Here is a 19,633-nt window from a genome sequence, read left to right on the forward strand (position 1 = left end):
TTGAAGCTAGTTGCATCTTTTTGAACCTCCAACAAACATTTAACTACATCCGGAGCTCCTCTATTCCAAGCTGTATCAACAACATTCCTAAAAAGAGGATGAGTCATCCACGCAGCCTGGAATCTGAACGGACGATGGCCCTTGGTAGCCCTCTTTGCCATCTTGCACCTAGTGAATAATGGGCAATGATCAGAGTGAAGGCGCGCCAGCACCTCAGTATAAGCCTCTGGAAACATTAGTCGCCAGTCCTGGTTGATGACTGCTCTATCAAGCTTCTTGGCCACCTGCACCCCACCTTTCACCTTCCTGTACCAAGTGAATCTTCTCCCAATAGCCCCCATATCAAACAGCCCACAATCCTCCAATGTTTCCGCAAATTGTTCTGCTCTGGCAAGTCTAAATTGCCCCCCTCTAACTTCACTCTGCAACAAAACATCATTAAAGTCCCCTAACACAATCCAAGGTCCGTGGATCATATTAGCAATCCTTGTCAAGTCACCCCACAGTTCTTTACGCCGATGTATATGCGGATTAGCATACACCGCACTGCAGTAACTAGATGTATTGCCCATAGTGATTTCAAAACTGATACATTGATCAACTACATCCAATACTCTCACAGAAATATTTGAATTAGAACATAGAACCCAGATACCCCCACTATGACCATTAGCCTCAACAATACCAACACCCTGGTAACCTAGATTATTCCAAAAAGATTTCATCCTCTCGAAAGCAATATGGGTTTCAAACAGAATGAAAAAAGTAGGATGAAATTTATTCGCTAACTCCTTACTATGAACCCGGGCCAATTTATTAGAGGCACCTCTAATATTCCAAAATAGAAAGCTTAAATCTAAATAATCCATAAAACAATTTGTATTGTAAAAAGGACCAACCTCAGCTGAAGTCCCTAACGAGATGATGAAGATCCACCATCATATCCCCCTGAGCCTTGCTTGTCCTTGTCCGGTTGTTGCCCGGTCTGTCTGTGTCCCTCCACTGACAACCCTTCCAATTTGCCGATTTGCTGCTTGCTGGTGTCGCCAAGGCAGTCCGGAGTCGACGGCGAATTCTGCAAAGAAGAAGGGCGCAACCTCTTGTGTCCGTTTTTGATAATGGCAGTGAAAGTCGGCACCGCAACGGAGACAGATTTGCCCTTCACCCCTTGCTGTTTGGAAGATGCCATGCGTGCCTTAGATCCGCTAACCGACCCGGTCTTCACCCCTGATTCGGCTCCTCTCATACGTAGCCCAAATTCACGGTTCTGGTCCAATTTCTGATTTGAGCGCACCGGCATTTTATCTTTAGATGTTTGTTGGGCTTTGTTTGATTGACTCAATTTTCCTCTCCTTTTGCCGCTGACTTTGGTCCAGCCAGTCTCATTTTCCAAATGTTGGGACCCCACTTCCTTCCCATGCAACGTATCATCTATTTCCTCCCCAATTTCTGCAACTATCACTGACTCTTTGGGATTGCATCCAAATTCAAAAATTTTCTCTTTTGAAGCTTCCTGTGGCTGCACCACCCGGGCCGCCGTCTCGGTCACTGATGTTTCCTTTCGATCCACCCTTTCCGAATCTATTGGGGTCATTCTGCAGTCAGTTGCTGGATGCCCGAAACAATTGCACTTGTCACAAATAAGGTGTAAGCATTCATACTCCACCTTATATTCAAACTCATCGACAATCACACTCCGGACCACCGGCAAACCAAGATTAATTTGCACGCAAGCCCGAGCAAATTTTCCCCTTTCCGCCAACTTAGTAGCCAGATCCACCTTGACTGGTCTTCCCACAGCAGAAGCGATTCTCATCATGGCTTTATCCTGATAGTACCATATGCTCAAACCAGAGATTCGAATCCAAACCATAGTCTCCCCGAAAGTGTCCTCACAAGGTTTAAAATCCGGTGTCCATGGCTTGACCGCAATATAGTGACCGAAGATCATCCATGGCCCCCCTAGTAAAACCTTCTCTCGATCGTCCATGCGATCAAATTTAACGAGGAAGTACCCAAAACCCACATCCAAGATTTCATATCCACCGGTGATCCTCCATACCCCTTTCAATTTGTGAAACATGGCCGTGTAACTAAGGTTTTTTCCAAGAACCTTAATCACAATTGCTTCCTTGTATGGTTCAGAAAGGATGTTCCTAGCCTCTTCGGAGAAGCAAACTCTTGGGGGCATATGATCTCCTTGTTTTCCAGTGACCACTGCCATGGAATCCTCATCTAGAGCTTCAGCCCGATTTATCCCTGTGGCTACCGTAGAACCAATAACCTTGTCACGGAACGAAATCTTGGAAGTCACCCTGGAACTAAGGTCGCCCTTATTTGATCCCTCCTTCACACCTGATGCAAACCCTCCCACACTCTCCCCCTTATCTCTTTCGATGGCATGGCCATCTTCTTCACCGTGTTTCACCCTCAAACGCTCTCTCCCGCTCTCTCCTTCTCTCATTCTCTCTGAGTACGGAGTACGTACTCTTTCTCTGCTAGGGTTTTTTTATCTATATCAATTTAACTTTTCCTTAATTGTATCTATCTACAGAACTTTTAAAAATAATAAACGATTGACTCGGTTTTTTGTTTTTTTTACTAGTAGAGTAAATTATTAGATGTATTTGTAGGATATTTTCTTGTGAATCGAAAAGCTTAGCTTTTACAAATTTAAAGTTGTTATATTGCGTTTATTAGTGGATTTAATTATTAGTGAATCAATTAATTTTATTTACAAACTGAAATCAAATATTATTAATTTTTTAATATATAAATTATTTATGTCAAATTTAGCAGTGAAATAATATTGAATGTTTAAAATAGAAATAAGACGTTTAAAATTTTTTAGAACTGAAATAAGATATTTAAAATAATAAATCTCTACATCCAAGTCATAATCCTAATCAAGTCCAACCTTGCTACTTTTTCTCCTTCTTCTTCTCTGATGCTGCTTCTTCTTCTTCTTCTTCTTCTTCTTCTTCTTCTTCTTCTTTTTCTTTTTTGTTATCTTTCTCTTTTGTTATCATCATCACCAACAACACTATCACCTCATCCTCCTCTTCTTTTTCTTTCTTTTTTCATTTAAATTTTTTTTCTCCTTCTTTTTCCTCCTCCTCCTCTATCATCGTCGTCGTAGTTGTCGTCGTCGTCGTCGTTATCGTATCGTTATTATCATTTTTTGTTATACATATTGTCGTTATTGTTATTATCATTATTGTTATGTTTAGTACTTGGTAACTATTTTTGTTCTCATTTTTAATGAATGTTAGGATATAATGCTTTTTTTTCACTGCAACATTTTGTTAAAATTTTCATTGATTTTGATTTTTTCTGGTGCTATCATTAAATAACTTTTGTTCATTTATTAGTTTAATTGAGGTTCATTTGAATTCATAAATAAATTTCATGTATTTTTTTATTGATGATTGAGTTTTTTTACTATTTGTTCAAATTTGAACTAATTTCGGTTCATTTGTGAATTAACTGAGGTTCACTAGATGCTGCTGTTAAGTATTGACCAAATTTTTTATTCCTTATCACCAAAATGACAAAGAAGACAATCTCAAAAAAGGAGAAGCCATCCCAACATTCGAGACAAATTATTCATTGATAACACACCTAGACTGCAAATGAATCGAAATATGATTATAACAACACCATTGTGTAATAACAAATGAACCGAAAATTGTGTATTCTATAAATTTAGAAACTCTTGCATTCTATCCAAATTCAAATTTATAAACAACACTGATTTTAGTAAAGAAGAATGAAATTATTCATTATCACTTTATTCAATTGCATTAGATTCCATTCCATTCCATTCAATTTGTCTTAAAAGTCATCCCAACCTTTGAGACAAATTGTTTGTCGACAACACACATGGACTGTAAATGAACCGAAATATTATTATAACAACACCATTGTGTAATAATAAATGAATCGAAAATTGTGCATTTTATAAATTCAGAAACTCCTGTCATTTCGATGCATTTATGAGTTAATTGTGTCGCAATCACTATGTTATTTCGGTGCATTTGGTCTTGTTATCCTGCAGAGTTCAAAACTCTTCTTCCCCCTCCTCCGCATCGTCTTCTTTTTCTTTTTCATCTTTTTTTCTTCATCTTCTCCTTTTTATTTTATTTTTTCAAAATTCTTTTTGATTTACTCTTTTGAAAGGAATAAAATTTAGAAAAAAAATTAAACAAAAAAAGAATAAATTATTGCAATAACATAAAAAAGAGGAGGAGAAGAAGAAACAAAAACAAAATGCAGTAACAATATCATAAATAGAAAAAAAAGGAGGAGGTGCACGAAGAACAAACGCAAAGTGAAGCGGGATTTTGTTTACGTTAATAAAGCGCGTGTGTACACGCTACATATAATAAAAGCAGTTTTTGTTGGATTTAAGCCAACTTGATTGAACCTAGTTACCAAAAATACTTGAATATGTAATAAGATAGTAACTCTCATATTTATAATATTAAAGATTAAATTAAAATTTAGTTTAAATATTAAAGATTAAAATAATATTTTATTCATTTAAATATTTATATATAGTAGCTTGTCTCTCTTGTGTTATCATTCTGTTAAAATATCTTATATATTTTATATTTTCAATTTCCTGTAAACTTAGTACTAATTGAAGTTTATATGGTTATATCTATATGTATTACTTGGCGCTTTAAGAACAGTCAAACCCTGGTAATGTCATATGTACTAGTTTTAAATTAGTGATGTCCTTAAACTACAGTAAAACTATATGACCCGACAGTCTTGAAGATTTAGAAACAACTTTAGGGGACAGAAAATCCACATGCTATGATCATGTCAACAGATCAATAAGATTAAGTCAAACCTGAGTCACTAACCTATCCATATTATAATGTTTTTTGGTCTTGTACAACTGTAGATAATACTACTTTAATATGCCTTGAATGCGTATTAAAAATCACTTGGGGATTACGGGGGTCAATTGTGGTTGATTAGTTTGATTATTAGCATTTAATTTAGGACCGGCAACTACTAAAATATATATTACTGAATTAAACCAAAACTGTCCCAGCCCAAATGGTTGAAAATTGACTAATATTCCCATTACCCCAAAAAGAATGGCTGATATTAGACGGTTGAATTATCTATTGATTTTGTCATAAAGTTACATGTATAAGTTATTTTGATTGACAAAGAACTACGATAAACTAATGAACATGTGTTTACAGAAAACAGCAAAGTTTGGAGTATATCTATTTGAAAGTAAAAGACGAAAGATTTTGGATAAATTACTCGTTTAAAATAAATCTCATCTAATATTATTTGTTTATTCTAAATTAATTTTCGTTATTAATATGTTTTATATAAATCATTCTGAGCTAAAATAATTTAATAGTAATTTTTAATAAATTGTCCAGAGCCACAATGATTTATGTGTAAAAAATTTTCATATTGACCAAGCTTGGATATAATACACACACATGAAGACAGAAGTGTAATATATGCTTGTATTGACAATTTGAACTTTGAAGAGAGAAATAAATTAGACACATCGATTTTTAAATTTAATATAAGAAGTACAGATATTAAATTTTCTGATTTTTTAAGTATAAAAATTGGACTTTTTGATTTTTAAAATGAGATCATTTGATTTTTATTTTAAAAAGATTAAAAAATTTGAGAATTCGATTTTGATTCTTCTCATAATTTTAAAAAATAAAAAATTATAATGTTAAGATATATTACTCATTTTATTCACAATTTATGATTTTATGAGAATAAAATCATAAAAAAAATAGCTATAGCAATTTTTTTGTTATATATGGACAATTTTTTTTTGTGAAATTCCAAATTATTAGATTTTGTTCGGTTTTACCATAATATGAGTGACAGATTATAAAAACAAAAATCGCTAGGTGAGATTTATGTTTTTTTTGTTTTTAAATTAAAATCAGAAATCAATTGGTGCTTTTTTTTTAATAAATTCGAAAATTGTTAGATGAAACTTTTAGTGTTTTTTAAATTACAGTCAGAAATCGTTAGGCGAAAGAGATTTCTGTTTCTTCTTTTTAATTTAAATATTATAAATTACTATTTGAGATTTTGTTGTTTTAAAAAATTAAAAGACCTTTACCATCATAAAAAATAATGTGAAAAAAAAAACTCAATATAAATAGAGAATCAGACTTTGCCACAAAAGGAACAATGGTTAGACTCTTTCGAAAACAACAAAAAAAAGGTTAATAAAATTTGAATCCCCCAAACACCCCCCCCCCTTTCTCAAAAAAAAAAAAAAAAAAAAAAACTGGCAAGCTTAAGTCATGTAAAGCTAAACAGAAAAAATAATTGACATGAATCTGCCAGAATCCTTGTGGTCCAACGAAAGTAATCCCACTAATATGGTATTTTCGATCCAATCAAAGTATCAATTTGATGTGACATCGAAACTCATCACAGTAATTTGTTTCAACCAAAAAATACTACAAATGGTGGCCTAGAAAGCCACGAATAGTATTCCACAAAAAGCAACAGAAAAAGGTTCACAATTCTTTTAATCTCTATCGGCAGATCAGCAGAGCAGAGAATATGTCAGAAACAAGCTTTCTTGTCTTGACTGAATGAACATCCTGTTTAAGCAAAGGTTTTTTTTGGTAGAACAAAACCAGCTCTTAGCTCCTCAAATGAATACTCGAATGGCTGGGCTTGAGCTATTTTTCTTGCAACATTCGAACCGGAATTAGAACACATAGTAGCACTAGGTGTGTCTGGTGTATTGGCAGTTAATAACATAGGAACTGAGGTTAGAGGAGTGGTTGGCACTGCAATTCCTATGTTCTTTGGGATCAAGTTATCTTCATCCCCAACAAGCATTTGACTTTTTAGATGCATTTCACTTTTTCTATGATCCTCTTGAAAATTTGTTGGGATGTTGGCTTTAGACATGAATGAGTAAGAAATTGGAGAGAGGGGCTTCCTAATCAATGGTGACTGAAGTCCAATTTGCTTTTCTGCAGTATATGGAGTCTTCTTCCCTGACTTACCAACACCTTTAGGGGTATCCTTTCCTGCAATTGTTTCCATTAACATAAAGTATTCAAAATCATAATAAAATTATCAAACTGTCATAAGAAAATCTTCGGATAATTATAAGGTCAGCCGGGTGCAAAGCATCTCATGTTATAAAGGACCACACCTAGAAAATATAACGTACGCCTTGAAAGTAAATAGATAATTCAATCGTTGCTCAAAGGCTCTCCTCTCAAAATTTTAAGAGAAATATATTTAGAACAATTGGCAACCAAATTGATATGCAAGGAATCATGCGCAGATGTGTATGACTTATGGGATAAGGTGTTGCTAAAGGGTCTGCTTATACTGGACCGAGAAACAAGGTATCATCGAATATCAACTACTAAATCAGTTTCCAAAATTGAAATTTGAAAGCTTCAAATACCAGAGGGTTTAGTTGCATACTTGCGTGGCTAGCATTCCTGATGCAAGGGATGCCCTTGGGAGTGCTCAAGATACCCTTCTTATTTGAAGGCTCAAAGATAGCAGATTGTCTTGAATCCTGAAGCATCGCTCCACCCATGGAGAGTTTTCTGAAACTTGCCACTCCTGTTGAACATATAGAAGCTTTTAATCCGCTATTAGATGGACTTGGTTTTGAGCCAAACAGTGACTCATGTTCTGCGATGATTTGCCCCTTAAGCTTCTTTTGATCCTAAAATTGACACAATGAAAACACGAGTAAAATCTCTCTACAAGAAAAATCACACCATCTTCAAACTTTTAATTGAAATAATGTATTTCATACCCTCTGCCTTTGTTTTTCATTCTCTTTCTCCTGCCTTAAGGCGCTATAATCTTCAAGCATGGAGCATAGCCGGCTCTAAACAAATAACCATGAAGACAAATACAAATGAGATGTAATATAATGTAACCAACATGGAATTTACACATGTCAAGCGACTTTAGACATCAAATTTCCAAAGAGAAGTTAACCTCTGCAATATTTTGAGAAGGTGGAATAACGAGAGTCACAGAAGTGATTGAGTTAAAAATACTTACTCCTTCGTACAAAAACTCAATTCCTCTTTCTTTTTCCCATGATTTAACCTTCAAAATTAATGCCTCCACCATTCCTATGTCCACCCATAGTTAAATCAATCAGGGAAAGTATGATGAAAAAAAGAAACGGTAAATTAGACACATATGAACTAAACTGTTCTAGATACATTGAACTCCTTAGCTAAATGACTATATGAATAAACAAACACAAACACGCGAAGAATAAAACAAATAACAGAAACAATCGCATACAATTAACACCTTACATGTTGACTTCACGACGTAAATGTTTATATACATATATTTATGAATGAACCCAAAAAGTCAAAAACAACAATTATGTGAAATGGAGATAATACCATGTAGTCCAAAAATACCTTACTGTAAAACTAGAGTATAAAGGCAGAGAAGCAACTACATAAGATAGTAATGTATTTATAATATGTAGAGGGATACCAGGAATTTTGCTTGATATAGCACGAGCCTTTTCAGCACGTTTCAAGGCAAGATGAGCACCTCTTCCAGCATTATATCGATTATCATCCTAAAAATACACAGCCATTAATGAAGAAATAAGAAGTCATCAAGAACAAGAAGAAAATGTCCTTCATTCTCATAGCAATGCTGCCCTACCCTGTTGTACTCCTCCAGCCAGCTTTCTTCTTGGCAAGCAGCTAACCACTTCTCAACTTTTTCAAGGATCTCCTTCCTACTGAGAGCTTCCTCCTTTGCCATTTCTATTTGGTGCTCAATTTGTTGGAACATATGTTCATAGTTTATAGATTCTGTAGAATAGTTTTAGAAGTGGATGAGAGAACACATCAATAAATAAGATCCAAGAACATTTTGTTAAGCAATTGAAAAAATGAACTATAAAGGAGTTAAGAAAATAAAGTTTTGTAGTAGCTATATGAGTAGCAGACAGCAAAAATCATAAGATTAAATTAGCCATATCTTTGTTCTTCTGTTAATTATAATCCATCAGTAGACAAATTCTGTTGACTGGAATTAGGGATGTCAATGGGGCAGGGCGGGGGCGGGGGATGCCTCCCTGCTCCCCATCCCCGCCCTCAGATTTGTTCCCCATCCCCGCCCCATTCCCCGCCGTGGGGGAATATTGCTCCCCATCCCCATTCCCCACGGGGCCCCATTCCCCGCGGGGACCCCATTCCCCGCGGGGACCCCATTCCCCATGTACATAATAGTTCTAACTAATTATTAATTTTCATATGAATAGAGCTGCAAGTATCTATCTTATACAAAAACTGCAAGATTTTATACAAAAAGTCTAAATGACACGATGGTGATTTCTTTCGAAATAACGCAATGGGGACGCAACGACGAGCCAAAGGACAAAGTAGTAGACGAGGTGGGAGACATGGCAACAGAGAGGAGAATGGACACGACGGCAGAGTTACGAAAAGGAACGCCATAAAAAGAAATTACGACGCGATAAGGGTGATGGCACGGTGAGGTGTGACGATGCGGTGAGAAGGGTGACGAGGGGGTGGCTGCAGAGAGGTTCGATGAAGTATGGACTGCCTTAGGAATCTCTGAATTGAAGAAGAGTTATGCAAATAAAGATTAGGAGTTTTGGGTTTCTATATATATGTGTGTGTGAGAAATGTCTAAAAAACATATATGAGAAATAAACTATTAAGGATAATTCAAGGAATTCATTAATTTCGGGGAATAGCGGGGACGGGGCGGGGATCCCCGCTCGGGTCCCCGCGCCTGCTTCGGGGGAATTTTGTCCCCCATCCCCATCCCCGCGGGAAAAATTCCCCACAATCGGATCCCCATTCGGGGCAGTCCCCGCAGGGATCCCCGCGTCTCGGGGAATTTTGCCATCCCTAACTGGAATGTGTTAGCTACCTATAGACTATGAGCTCAAAAGATGTTTACACTCAAAATTGTGCTCACTGTAGAATAAACAATGTAACTGATAGAGAATGATGTATGCAATAAAAATATAAAACACTTAACAGAAAGTCTTACCAGGAGGATGTTCACTTGGAAAAACTGTTTCAGCAATCAAATGTGAACTCTTGCATATTTCCTCTAACTCCAACTTCTTTCTAAGTACAAGTTCTTTCATTTTTGTTGATTTAAGCTGCTTAAGTCTTCGGACTTCAGTCTCAACCTGCAAGGAGAAAACCAATCTTGTTAATTACATAATGAATAGTACAAATTCCGACAACATTAGAGAACTAAGAATCTAGGTGAAGGGGAAGCAAAACAGAACAAAGGCTAGAAATCTAAGATGAAATAACTCACATAGATAACAGAATCAATTGACAACATGTTAGGTTCAGTAAATTCAGATTCCAGAGCAGCAATTTTATTGGTAAAACTGTGAAATTTCTGCTGTTCTTCAAGTGGTGTGTCCATCAAATTCCACATCTCTACTAGTACAGTAGCAAGACATTGAAGCTGATAAAGCAATAAAAATAAGAGTTACTTCCTGTAATGATACAGGATTTTGAAGAAATGAAGAATAAGAGCAAATGACACTGACCTTCTGCATTCTGTGTGATTTAACCTCTCTCAAACTTTTTACTTCAGATGATAAAATCTTTATAGTATTGTCACTTATTTCTTTCGTTGCAGTGGAAGTAACCATAGTGGGGCAAATTTCACCAAGTTTGTCTTTTATATCCAAACCAAGTACTGAACATAGCAAACTAAGAGTATTCAAAAGGTCAGATACCTGCTTCAGTCGACTGGCCTGCAACAATTGAATACCAAATTAGTATTTTAAGTTTTCTAAGAAAAAATATCACCTTTTCATCTAGAGCCACACAGACCTTGACAATAGAAGTAAGGCTACTTTGTAGTTCAGCATATCAACAGTTTAGGCAATAAAGCAAATAGGAGTAACAACAGAATATCACCTTTTCATTTTGAAATTGAACTAACTTCCTTTGTAGTTCTTCTAGTCTTTCCAAAGTCAAGTTATTTTCATCTAGATATACATTAGCCTCCTTGCTTCCATACAGCTCAGTTGAAATATTTTGCAGTTGATACAAGACTTCTAAAAATTGTTTCTTCCTCTCAGTCTTCAGCTTGCGCATCTCCTCAAGCTGCAAAACAACAATTTCGCGTCCTTTCTTCAAGCTTTCACATGTCTTACGCTCAAACTGTGGACATGCAACGGAATTTATTACTTAGAAAATTTCCATGACAGAGAAAATGGCGAAAGCACAATCTGAATTCTGGAGTGCCTAAGTAATTACATGTAGTGGCTGTACGCCCATCGCCGCACAGATGCCAGCTATTTCTGCTTCATAATCAGTAATTTCTTGCTGAATTTGTGCTCTATATGCTTTTGCTTCATCCACTTTTTTCTTATACAACTCCAAACACTTTTGCTCTATTTCAAGTAACATCGCATCTTTCTGAGAATCAGACTCTCCAACGTCATCCCATATTTTCTAACATTAGAACACGAGGATCACACAAACCAACAATGAGCAATTTTAGAAAAAATAGAAAGCTCTCTAGAAACAGCAGTGAAAAGTAAGCAATAAATTGGGAAGATGTGTCTTCCTCACAACAACTTACAACCTGAAGTTCTTTTAGTAACAAGTGGCAAGCTGTTTCTTGATGAGCAAACTGACTGCTATGGTTGCTCAGAGACATTGGTAACAAATATGCTGGAAGAAAACGGAAAAGGATGTTACTAAAGGCTCGTATGAAACACTTTTCCACCTAAGTACACTGAAAAAAAATTGAGAATTCACAGTTCCAAGTAAATATAAGAGTCAACTATACTCTGTAATGCACAACTGTACAGAAAATGTGTATTTTCTTTCTGGATAAAATGTGGAGAGGATCCTCTCATGTGGAAAATATGCATGACGGGGTCATGCTTGCATACTGACTAATGAGGAATAAATTTTAATTTCTAAAGGTTTAGGTTAAAGTGACATGTAGCTTAATCCGCTTGAATTCACAGGTTCGAGAGTGTTACTTCCTCATATGTAGCTTTATTCTCCGATGGAAGTTATAGTTGAACTACGGATCAGTGATTGCTTCATATAACACAATCTGTTTCTAGTTGAAAACAATCATTTTTCTTATCTCCCCTACGTCAAGGAATTGAATTCAATCCTAATATCTTAAATCTTAAAAAAATAATAATAATGATAATAACTTCGCTAATTCACGATTGCTGTGTAAAAATCTTTTTATATATACAGCAATTAAACTAATAATAACAACAATGAATGGAAAAATAAAGAAAAAAAAGATTAGAAATCTTCCAATAAAATTTTCAAAAAAACTCGAAAACGCAAGTATTCGCTGTTGCTCAATGCTCATGCTCAAATCACTGTATAATAGTGAAACTGAATGCTGAAAATATTCGTAGCATTAATAAGAAAGTACTTTTTCTTCATCCTTTTCCTCGTTTACTTATAAACCAAACACGATAAGGAGATAGAGAGAATGCTATAGAATGCAAACCTGATCACACGAGATGCAGGTTCCACAAGTGTTTTGAAAGAACAGAAATTGGGAATTATCCACTCTAGGTTTTCAAAAATTGAAATGTAGATTAGAAGAGTGTAAGAGAAGAAAGGGAAGCGTTATCTTTTGAGCGTAGAGTGTAGAAAACTGAGAATTGAAATTGCTTTTTGCCGTTTTGGGAGGGAAACGGAGCGGGTAGGAGCCGTTTTCTCTGTGGCTTGATATCCAATCATATTGTGACGTGTCATATGGTAATGATGGGTTCATGACGTGGCGAGTTTGGAGCACGTAAATTTTGTATGAACAATTAAATTAATTTATTACCATTACCGTTTGAGGTTTGATGCATGGATGGATTGTGTGTCAAACTGTCAATTGGTCAAAAAACATTTGAATTTCAAAATGGAAAATTTGTTAATTTATTTATGCAATTAATACTGAGTGGAACTTTTAATTAATACAATTAATGTGACATTTTGACCGGCCAATTTTAAATTTTTACTAGTTTTACTTTGGCAGCTATTATTAGTGCACTGACATTTTATATATTCGCCAAATTATATCTATTTTTGGAGGATTATTTGAGTAATTACTATAAAATATATTTATTTTTGGATTAATTGTTAAATTAATTTTTAAAAAATAATAAGATAATTTTTAAATTTATTTTTGAAGATTTTTTTAATCAAATTAATCATTTAAAGATTGTAAATTAATCATATTTGTCTTCTATTCACTCTATTAACAATTTTTTTAAAGATTGATATTATAAAATATTAATTGATAATATATATTAATAATATATATAATATCTGATATGTCTAATTAGACATTGACTAAATATATTCATAAAAATTTATTAATTAGTTATTTTTTTTAATTATAAAAATTTTATTCTTAATATGACCTAGTAATTAAATTGATAAATTTTCGTAAACATATTTAGTCAATGTCTAATTGAACATGTTATGTGTCATGTATGTTATGTGTCATGTATGTTATCAGTTAACATTTTACATTATCAATGGTTGACAAAAATTGTGAGTGGAATAATTGAAGGACAGATATGATTAATTATTAATTTTTGAAAGATCAATTTGATTGAAAAAAAATTTCAGTAACAAATTTAAAAAATGCCTTATTTTAATTTTTAGAGATTAATTTGACTAATAACTTATTTATTTTTTATTAATATAAAATTATATAATTAGATAAACATATAAAACTATTTTACTCTAATAATATGAGATGATCAAAATATATTTTAAATAATTGTTGACATAAATTCTCAAATAATATTTTATATCGATAAAAAATAATATTAAACATGATGGGTGAATTCTATTAACAGTAATGATAGAAAATTTTTAATTATTTTTGTTGATAGAATTTTATCTCCAATATGTATTATACATGCAAACAACAGAAGCAGAGCTAGATCCTTATTTTTAAGGAGGTGAAAATTCTTTAAAAATTAATAATTTTACGATGTATTTTAAAATATTTTAATTATTTTATTATAATATTAAAATGATTCAATATATTTTTTATTGACTATATCTTAAATTGTTATAAAAAAGTTTAGTGAAAAAATCAAAAGAAAAAAAAGTACATTATTTGAATTTAAGCACTCCATATACATATTATTATACACATTACTTTATTACTTTATACCCTTGTACTTTTTAAACAAATATAAAAAATAAGGTTGTTTAGAAAAAAAAATATAGATAAATTTAATATGCAAAATTTTCTAAAAAAATTAACAAACTATATATTTTCTATTTTGTTTTAAACGGTTAATTAAACATTAATATATACACTATAAAATAAGTTTTTGAAAGTTAGAGAAGGATCAAAATGTAACATACTACTCTCTTTTTTATCATATAGCTCTGCTCTAGTGGGTAGAATTAATTATATCAGATCATGAAATTAAACAGTTCGTGCTTATTTGATATAGCTAAAATCTTATAATTCTATGTTAAATTCTGAAAGATTATTCTCCTATATTCTTAACAAGTAAAGTTGCATTGATAATTTTTTATTATCTAAAATAATTATTATGGGAGAATTAAATTTTGAAAAGAAAAATAAAACAAACAGCATCTCAACCATGTTGGGCTTTACTGCCTTCACATACATTTGAGCAGAATAATTAAACATTTTTATACAACATAACAAAAAATTTTCATAAATGCCAAATACATATTTTTATATATATGTGGTGGTTGATTGATGGTTAATTTTTTTTGAACATGTATATAATTGTTCGAAAAAAAGATGTGAAACAATATGTATAAATATAAATAAATACGCGATAGCCTATTTTTTCTATTCATGGAGTAATTTTTTTTATGTTAGTGAAATGATTGATTATTTTGCTAAGAAAAGTTTGATTCTTCTGTGGTAAAAGAATTTGATTATTCTGCACAATATTTAATTATTTTAATGGTTGAATTTTTATTTTTGAAAGACAAAAAAAAAAAAAAAGAAAACATTAATTATCTTAATTTGACCTTTTATTTTTTCTTCAAAATTTTAAAAGTAAAAATTTATAAAAATAAAATAAAATCTGAACACTCAAACCAAACAAGTCATTCTTTTAAAAGAAACATTATCTTCAGCACGAAATAGAGAATTTTGGCGGAGAGAATTAAATAATAAGATTTTGTGTTATATTTGCAAGAATTTTTATTTTGAAGTATTGACTGTAATTTTATATGTGTATTTAATTACATAATATCATATTAATAAAAATAATTATATTTTGTATTGATTGCGTGAATAATCATTCGAAAAATAGATATAATTATATGATTGTATAAAATATTTTACATTATCAATGTAATATCTTTTAATAAATTATTTTTTATTGACTAAATTGTATTTTTACCAAAATACTTTTAAAAAATTAATAATTAAATTATTCTTTTCTTAGATACCTACCTTCAATAATTTTTTAAATATTAAATCGTGATTTTACCAAAATTTTTGTTAACAATTATTTTTATAATTTTTTGATATCAATATATATTATTTTAACATTAAATAAAAAAATCTTACTACTATTAATATGTATAACAACTAATATATATTGATATTGAAAAATAATATTACTAAAATTTTTTATTTAATGTTCAAATAATATATATATATATATATATATATATATATATATAATATATCAAAAATTAATAGTAAAGTATAAAAAAATTGTTAACAAAAATTTTAGTAAAATTATAATTTAATAATTAAAAAATTATTGAAGGATATTTTAGAAAAAAATAATATAATTATTAATTTTTTTAAAATATAATTTAATCAATAAAAGAATAATTTATTAAAGAGTATTTTGGTAAGCAAAATTTAATGATAAAAAATAAAATTTTTGCTAATGGGTATTTTTTTAAAAAATAATTTATTTTTTCTTAAAAAATAGATAAAGTTAACATTAATTAACACAAAAAGCTTAAAATGGATTAAAGAGGAAGTTTTTTAAAAGTTAGAATTTAGAAGGGAGGAGAATGTACATTTATAAAATAGAGGAGAGGGGAGTGTCATTTTAATATCTCGTAGGAGAGAAAAGTGGAATTTTCTCTAAATTCTATTTATAAAAGTCAAAACAACAAAAATTAAACCGGCTTAATCAATTTAAATTTATTTAAATTTGTTTATTTTATTCAAAGCAATTTTCCAATAAAATCAAGTCAAACTGATATCCAAGATCAAATTAAACTGAATCACTAGTCACCAAAAAAAAAAAAAAATAAATTGAACCACTAATTAAACCATCAATGTAAACAGAAAATTTTATAAATTGTTACAATATGGATGTCATTCAGTATCTTCTTAACATAATCTATTCTTCCATTCAAGTACTTTTGGGAAGTACAAATATTAAAAAATAAGCGGTGCATGTTTTTTAACATTTGAAAAAGTGAAACCTTGCACATATATAAATAGGAACATATGTTGAGACTTTTGACACCGCAATAAAAAACAATTCTCTCTCTTTTCTTATGTTACAAATATTCTCTCTCTTTATACATAATATTATAAACTTTCTCTCTTTTATCTCTATGTAATTTTAAGCTACAATAATTATAATATTAGTAAATATATAATTCCTTATATTATAGTGAGATAAGAGCATATTTATATTTCTCTATTTTATATTTATTATACCTTCCTTATTTATTTTACAGCACATTATAGATTCTGATAAAATTTTAGGAAGACTCATGTAATAAATTTTTATTATATCGAAACTCTCTCATCTTGAATTTAATGCTCTTGATATGTACAATTATTTATCATGAATACTAGATGCTAAAATCCATCTTGATTCAATGGATCTTTGAGATACCATTAAGGTTGAAAATAATACATCATAGAAGGATAAAGCCAAGGTCATGATTTTCCTTCATCGTTATCTTGACGAAGGATTGAAAAATGAATATCTCACATTAAAAGATCATGCAAATCTGTGGAAAGACCTTGAAGAAATGTATAATCATCAAAAGACGGTGATACTTCCTCAAACCCGATATTATTAGACGCACTTGTGCCTACAGGATTTTAAATATATAAATGAATATAATTCAGCGATGTTTCGAATCACCTCACGAATGAAATTATGTGAAAAAAAGATATCTGATAATGATATGTTAGAGAAAACTTTCTCAACCTTCCATGCCTCGAATGTGCTCCTGCAGCAGCAGTATCGAGAAAAATGGTTTAAAAAATATTATGAGTTAATTTCTTGCCTTCTTGTTGCTGAACGCAACAATGAGTTGCTCTTAAAGAATCATGAAGCGCACCCAGTTGGCGCCGCCCCATTTCCTGTAAATACGGCAAATCATTACCCCAAAAGAGGTAAACGGCAATGTTTTAGTAATAAGAAAAATTATGAAAGGAAGAAGAATTATGTTCAAAAGAAAGGATCTCACCAGAAGTGGGATAAAGAAAGAAATAATGGGCAAAATAAATCAGCAGAGGATAAATGTTACCATTGTGGTGGAGAGGGCCATTGGTCGCGTACCTATCATACCCCAAGGCACCTAGTCGATCTTTATCAAGCATCTTTGGAAAAGGATGACAAAGGAAAGAAAACAAATTTTATTTCAAATGATGCTGAAAATTTCACCACTCATTATGATATATCCGATTTCTTTGAGGATCTTGAAGGAAATATTGATCATTTGATCAATGATTGAATAGTTTAAGATGTGGGATTGTTAAGTATTCATGTAAATAAATAATGTAAGAAACTTATTGTTAAGTTTTATTTTCTATGTATTTAAGTTTCAAATATGATGTATATAAATAATAAAATATTAATGTTTATGTTTAAGAATTTTAGAAATCATTAAATGTATCAAGTTTTAAAATAATAATAATAATAATAGTGATAATAATAAAATTTTAGTATATGACATTATGTACAGTATTTCTTAGAAAAATAATTCCAATCAAAGAATTCAATTTAACCGTGCATGTACTACTACTCATTTTATTATTATTATTATTATTTGTTTTTAAAGAAGATGGCAAGGACATATAGTGAAGATATTTGCCTTGCAGATAGTATAAGTTCGCACACTACTCTTAAAAGTAATATATTTTATCCATCTTGTGCCAAAAGAAGAATATGTTAATACTATTATTAGCTCAGAAATGTGATAGAAGGCTCCGGAAGAGCTATAATTTTGTTTCTTGGAGGAACAAAATTCATAATAAATAATGCACTATTATCTACTAAGTCTCTAAGGAACTTATTGAGTTTCAAAGATATTAGCCGAAATAGATATCATATTGAGACAATGAATGAGGGGAATCATGAGTACTTATGTATCACAATTCATAATTCAAATAAAAAGGTTATATTAGAGAAGTTACCTTCACTTTCATCTGGGTTATATTATACCAAAATTAGTGCAATTGAATCACATGCCATTGTAAACTAGAAGTTTACTAGCCCAAATGAATTCATAACTTGGCACGACTGATTGGATCATCCGGGAACAACCATGATGCAGAGAATTATTGAAAACTCCCATGGACATTCACTAAAGAACTAGAAGATTCTTAAATTTAGTGAATTTTGTTGTGCTGCATGTTCTCTCAAGGGAAGTTAATTTTAAGGCCATCACCAGTAAAGATTGGATTTGAGTCCCTTGAATTCCTAGAAAGGATTCGAGGCGATATATATGGACCTATTCATCCACCATGTGGATCTTTTAGATATTTTATGGTCCTAATAGACGTATCTTCAAGATGGTCACATGTGTGCTTATTGTCTTCTCGCAACCTGGCGTTTGCAAGATTACTGGCTCAAATTATTCGATTAAAAGCACAATTTTCAAAAAATCCAATCAAAATAATTCGCCTTGATAATGCTGGTGAATTTACTTCCCAAGCTTTTGATGCCTATTGTATGGCTAATGGAATAAGTGTTGAACATCCCGTAGCTCATGTTCACACACAAAATAGGTTAGCATAATTACTTATTAAATGCCTCCAATTAATTGCTAGACCCTTACTTATAAGAACAAATCTCCCAACTTCGATTTGGGGGCATGCTATTTTACATGCCGCAGCTCTTATTCGATTGAGGCCAACGAGTTACCATCAGTTCTCTCATATGCAATTAGCTTTTGGCCAGCAGCCAAATGTTTCCCATTTAAGAATATTTGGGTGTGCGATATATGTTCCCATTGCACCACCTAATCGCACTAAAATGGGATCCCAAAGAAAATTGGGGATATATGTTGGATATGATTCTCCCTTTATAGTGAGGTATCTTGAAATATAAACTAGAGATGTATTTAAAGTCCGGTTTGTAAATTGTCATTTTGATTAATCAAAATTTTCAACATTAGGGGAGAGAATAAGCTTCCTGAAAAGGAACTTAATTGGAATGCATCATCTTTGATGCATCTAGATCCTCGATCAGGGCAATGTGAACTAGAAGTTCAAAAGATTATTCTTTTGTAAAGAATAGCAAACGAATTGCCTGATACATTTTTCGATACAAAGAGGATAATCAAATCTTATATACCAGCGGAAAATGCCCCAATTCAAATTGAGGTCCCAG

At 31.9% G+C, this 19,633-nt stretch overlaps 2 protein-coding genes across 2 annotated transcripts; both read right to left on the reverse strand.

Annotated features, from left to right (window-relative positions):
• Window positions 1-913: 913 nt before the first annotated feature.
• Window positions 914-2,464, reverse strand: LOC148569140 (uncharacterized). The gene has a single exon (XM_088483395.1). It carries the CDS (start codon window positions 2,462-2,464, stop codon window positions 914-916), a length of 1,551 nt encoding a protein of 516 aa, XP_088339521.1.
• A 3,898-nt stretch (window positions 2,465-6,362) lies between these two features.
• Window positions 6,363-12,673, reverse strand: LOC107639768 (65-kDa microtubule-associated protein 4). The gene is made up of 13 exons (XM_016343370.3): window positions 12,532-12,673; window positions 11,632-11,720; window positions 11,301-11,498; window positions 10,959-11,204; window positions 10,583-10,792; window positions 10,342-10,497; window positions 10,063-10,207; window positions 8,698-8,849; window positions 8,521-8,608; window positions 8,065-8,138; window positions 7,811-7,885; window positions 7,468-7,717; window positions 6,363-7,058 (listed from the first exon to the last, which is right to left on the reverse strand). Exons 2-13 carry the CDS (start codon window positions 11,704-11,706, stop codon window positions 6,625-6,627), a joined length of 2,103 nt encoding a protein of 700 aa, XP_016198856.1. The 5' UTR covers window positions 11,707-11,720; window positions 12,532-12,673; the 3' UTR covers window positions 6,363-6,624.
• Window positions 12,674-19,633: the final 6,960 nt, after the last annotated feature.

The sequence above is a fragment of the Arachis ipaensis genome, chromosome B4 (genome assembly GCF_059453495.1).
Source record: "Arachis ipaensis isolate K30076 ecotype BB chromosome B4, ASM5945349v1, whole genome shotgun sequence".
NCBI classification, from domain to species: Eukaryota; Viridiplantae; Streptophyta; class Magnoliopsida; order Fabales; family Fabaceae; genus Arachis; species Arachis ipaensis.

Excerpts from the sequence above, each read along its gene's own strand:
- LOC148569140 (XM_088483395.1), bottom strand. The coding sequence starts at position 2,464 with ATGAGAGAAGGAGAGAGCGGGAGAGAGCGTTTGAGGGTGAAACACGGT.
- LOC107639768 (XM_016343370.3), bottom strand. The coding sequence starts at position 11,706 with ATGTCTCTGAGCAACCATAGCAGTCAGTTTGCTCATCAAGAAACAGCT. Across the intron at positions 11,205-11,300 it reads TGGGCGTACAGCCACTACAT|TTTGAGCGTAAGACATGTGA; the intron begins GTAATTACTTAG and ends GCATGTCCACAG. Across the intron at positions 8,850-10,062 it reads TCCAAGTGAACATCCTCCTG|AATCTATAAACTATGAACAT; the intron begins GTAAGACTTTCT and ends ACTATTCTACAG.